Source organism: Rattus norvegicus, chromosome 1, assembly GCF_036323735.1.
Source record: "Rattus norvegicus strain BN/NHsdMcwi chromosome 1, GRCr8, whole genome shotgun sequence".
NCBI lineage: Eukaryota > Metazoa > Chordata > Mammalia > Rodentia > Muridae > Rattus > Rattus norvegicus.
Genome location: NC_086019.1, coordinates 73792357 through 73796973, shown reverse-complemented (window position 1 = coordinate 73796973; position 4617 = coordinate 73792357). Strand labels below are relative to the sequence as shown.

Genomic DNA, 4617 nt, shown 5'->3' with positions numbered 1-4617 from the left:
CCTCCGATACTGCACTAAATGCCACAGCAAAAAAAAAATTCCTTTCTTCAAGTTTAATTTTACAAGTACAGGATGGACCCCATGTTTATAAAACCACAGGAATTATGCCATATTTTCATTACATCTATAACTGATAAATATAGGGTTACATAGGAATACCTTTTACACAAGTAACAGTTTTATATCCTATATTGTTCAGAATTGTGTGCGTCTAATATTTCCATTGATGTGTTTCTTATGGAGGTGAAACTCTGTTAAGTTCAACTATAACAATCATATTCCAAAGACAGTCCTCAAATCATTTTGGTAGGATGAATTATCAGATAGAATATTATCACAGTTATTCAACATCTTCACAGATGAACTTCCTTTCTGTGTGTGAAGCACAATTACCTTCAGTCAAGGATGTAAATTATTGGAGTAACCAGCAGGGATAGGCATGAGGTAAGGTATGCTTATTTATTTTCACAACAATATTAGCTATGAAATTATTCTTGTGTCTTCTCTCTCTGTTTTGTGGATCTGTTCCTACCCCAGATTCCCATTACTAGACACCAGCACCCAAGCAGGCTTTTTCTTTTTTGGTTCTACAGCGCATGCTGAAATGCAACATACTCACTTTGCTTCTTATGCCTACAGGATTTTATGTTCATTGGGCAGATCCAGACTCATTAATGAGGATCATTAGAAGAGTAACTCAAGGCTGAGATATAGGTCTATGACTGTGTGCTCACTCCCTTTAAGAACTGCAATTTTCATTCCACCTGCAGTAGTAATGACTGTGCTGGTTGTGAGAGACAAAATCATTTATGAAACATTTCTGGTGGCTAATTTAAAAAGACACTGAAGTGTTGAATATCTCCTAACAGACATGTGTTAAAGTTTCAGGATTCTTGAAAATAGACCTGGTATCGTTCATAACGTGCTAGAAATTATGAGGTTGGATTCATGAGAAAATTTACAGAAGTCTGTTTGTATTGCCATGACGGCTGGCCAATTGAAATTTAGAGCAGCCCATACAGACCTTGGGAAATCATATTTCAGGGTTAATAGTGTGTAAATAGATCCCTATGCCAGAGAGATTAGATATTTGCCCTGTTGCAGTACTGAGTATGGCTTATTATAAATATAAAAGTGTGTGCCTTTTATCCAGAAACCAAGTGATCAAAGGTTTGGGACAAACCCCCAATTGAAATGAAATATTTGTTCAGTAAGGGTGTGATCCTTTAAACTTCAGTGTGATGGTTTTTATTTTATCCTTTTGTATTCTCTTAGGTTTTGCTGTTATTTTGTTTTGTAATGACAGAAAAGGACTTCATTTCATGGGAGGGGAGAAAATGGGTGGAGAAGAGTTAGAGAAAGCTGTAGTCACAATATATTTATAAAAATATAATTATTTTCAATAAAATATTAAGTAAAATATTTCTGGAATATAGCATGATAATCAAGCGATTTCTGTCATTGAGTCCATTTATGCAATACATCACATTTACTAGTGGCTACATATGGAATAATTTCTGCATGGAAATATTGTTTTGGTGTTTTATGTCAAACTAAAATCACTTCATTGTAATGAGCACATAAATAAAAGAATTAAAAAATCTACAATGAAATAACTAATAAAGGAATACTTGCTCAAGCCAATTTTCTGTACATTTCAATGAACTGCAGATGTTAGAATAGTCATGATATAGCCATAGAGCTTTACTTAGGGTTCTATGCTCTGAGTAGCAATTATATTTTTATACTCGTATGCATCAGAAAGGAAAATAAATTGATAACATTGAAAATTAAAATATTATTGTATATCATCTGTTTTAAATTCTGGATACTTTCATTTGCCCATCATCTAATATTACCTTTCTAGGTATGCTTTAGAAATGTTATAACTGAAGTTACACTTCCTATACCTAGACATTATAGGATAAGATCTGCATGAAGGAAAACACGTGGTCATTTTTCTTTCTGATTTAGGTGATGTGGCTAAATTTTATCCATTATCAATCAATTTTCATAAATATTTTGTGATTTCATCTTTCACAGTGTAGAATTATAGTACATTTTATGTGTGAAAAATTGAATATTTGATTCACATGTTTATGGATATATGGGAGAGATATGCTTCATTGCTAAATAAACAGACCAGCAATCATCACTGATAGGCAAATATTTCTATGTTATAATATGGATTTTTCTCAGTCTAGGTCCAGGAATAGAAGAGCTGGTCAAACAGTTGATTTTTCACATCCCGGGAGACCACAGAAGTGGTTTCCATAATGTCTATATTAATTTATTCAAAGCTCTTTTGATGAAGGTAGCATTACTGTGATGCCAAACCAGATAAACACAGAATTACAAGGGAAATTTATAATCATATATCTCTAATGATGAAAAATCTCTGAATAATATATTATTTAAAAAAGCTCAAATAATATCAAAAATATCATTCATCTTGAAATGATTTTTGTATGAGATAAAAAACGTAAACTTATTTTTTGGTACATGCTACAGCAACTACGATAGGATCAGGGCCTCCCAAAGAAGAAGTATTTGATCAGCCATGGTTTCAGTTTTCTTTTTTTTCTTTTTCTTTTTCTTTTTTTTCGATGTAGGATCATCAGGCTGTCTGTGAAATTCTAAGCAGCTAAGCTGCCTGACAAGATGAAACCAACAAGAAAGTCAGTTTTATTGGCAGATTTTCCCCTGTATTATTTATACAGCAGATATAAAAGGAAGACGTTCAGGAGTACAATGGTCATCATAATATGATGAGATCATGTGGGCTACTGATTCAACCAATTGACAAACTCCATTCTAAATTTGGATAACTTTAACAGAGAAGGTCCTATGTTTTAATTATTTTAGTGACTTTTTGATGAAGAGTGTGAGATCACAATTGGAAATCAAGTAAAATATATCACTCAAATAGTTAAATATGATTAGGAGATTTTATTCCATATCCAGATCAAAGTGAATCTGGGCATAAAAGAGTAATGACTCATAAGAACAAAGTGTCCAAAGGATGGAAAACACAGAGAAGTGAAGCGAGTGACATTCACCAGCCACCAACTGTGATTATATAGAAGAGCAATGCAGCCTTGTAAGACAGAGGAGAGAGTATAAAATGCCAGGAAGGTACACACCAGGACTAGGATCTTCTTAGTGGCTTGAGATTCTGGTGAGTTTTTGCTGGAAACAGGACAGCTGTGGATGTGTTGAACCCTCTGCTTGTGTCTGTACAGAATGACAATCATGGAGACACTGGACCAGGCAATGAGCACAGAAAAGAAGATTTCAGGGCACACCACTAATGCTGTATAGAGTACGGCATTGATATCATCACCCCCTCCAGTAGAACAGTACTTATAATCTCGGTTTCTTGTAGTGTTTTTGCTATTCCTCTTGACAAGTATGTAGACAAAGAAAATGAAATTTATACTTATGGACATGACCCAGAGAGAGGAAATGGAGCAGCCAATATACTTTGCAGCTTTCAACTTTTGATTTTCACAACAGGATTCTCTGTTACTGATGCTGATGGCTTGGAAGACACTCAAGAGACAGGTTGTGCTAATGGACACACTCCGGCCCACCATTTGAATGTACAAAATTAATCTGCATCCGAAATCATTTAAAAAGTTCTTCAACCCGAAATCTGCAAGTGTGTAGGGCATTCCTTTAGAGAGAACTATCAAAACATTGGATGCCATTAGGTGCATGAGAATCAAATCTGTGGGCTTTAATGCATGTTCTGTATAGTAGATTAGATAGTGGATAAGAAGAAAGAAATTCCCCAGAATTCCTGTTGTAGTTTGTGATAAGAAAATTATTTTGACTGCCAGATTCCAGAAGTCCATTTTTTAATTGCTCCTGATTCTCTTTAGATTATGGCCACACCCATTTTCTGATCAAAATGAATGAAAGGTATTAATAATCTGAAGAACAACTGAGAGACTAAAACAGAGGGGTCCCTAAAGTGCAGGAATACAATGTCAGTATAACTCTAATTTATGTACTCTATGTATTGTAACAATAATTTCTGGAACTTTTTGACAAAAGTAATTACAACTTACAATACATACTTACAACACAATATTGTAAGATGGCTGAAGATTTCAAGACAGACCTGTGAATTGGAAATATGCTTTCTTAATCATAGGATATGCAGCATTTAACATTACTTGGCCTGTGAGAAGCAATGAAGAGAGAGAACTAGTACTACTAAGCATGGTCCAAGATAATCCAAGACTGTAACAAAATTCTGGTATTTTGTGTCATGGTATAAAGGAAGACAATCTTCGTGACTACTACCAACCTCAAGCATATCTATTCTTAAAGCACATTTCATCTAATATTAAGTGGCAGATAATGAAAATTAATAATACCATTCTACCTATCTATCTTTCTATCTTTCTATCTATCTATCTATCTATCTATCTATCTATCTAGAGTCATAGATAAGAACATTTTTATCTAGTGTATGAAATGTTTAAATGATGGGTCATAACAACATATATATTATTAAGTTGTGAGATAGCTCTTATGCAATGATACAGGGCACAGACATACATGAATGTGCTGTTACAGACCTGGGGACATTCTGTGTCATGCAATCTC

General features: G+C 34.2%; 1 protein-coding gene across 1 annotated transcript; it reads right to left on the bottom strand.

The window, feature by feature from the left end:
* Positions 1 to 2939: 2939 nt before the first annotated feature.
* On the bottom strand, positions 2940 to 3901 carry Vom1r29 (vomeronasal 1 receptor 29). The gene has a single exon (NM_001008946.2). It carries the CDS (start codon positions 3855 to 3857, stop codon positions 2940 to 2942), a length of 918 nt encoding a protein of 305 aa, NP_001008946.1. The 5' UTR covers positions 3858 to 3901.
* Between the last annotated feature and the right edge of the window lie 716 nt (positions 3902 to 4617).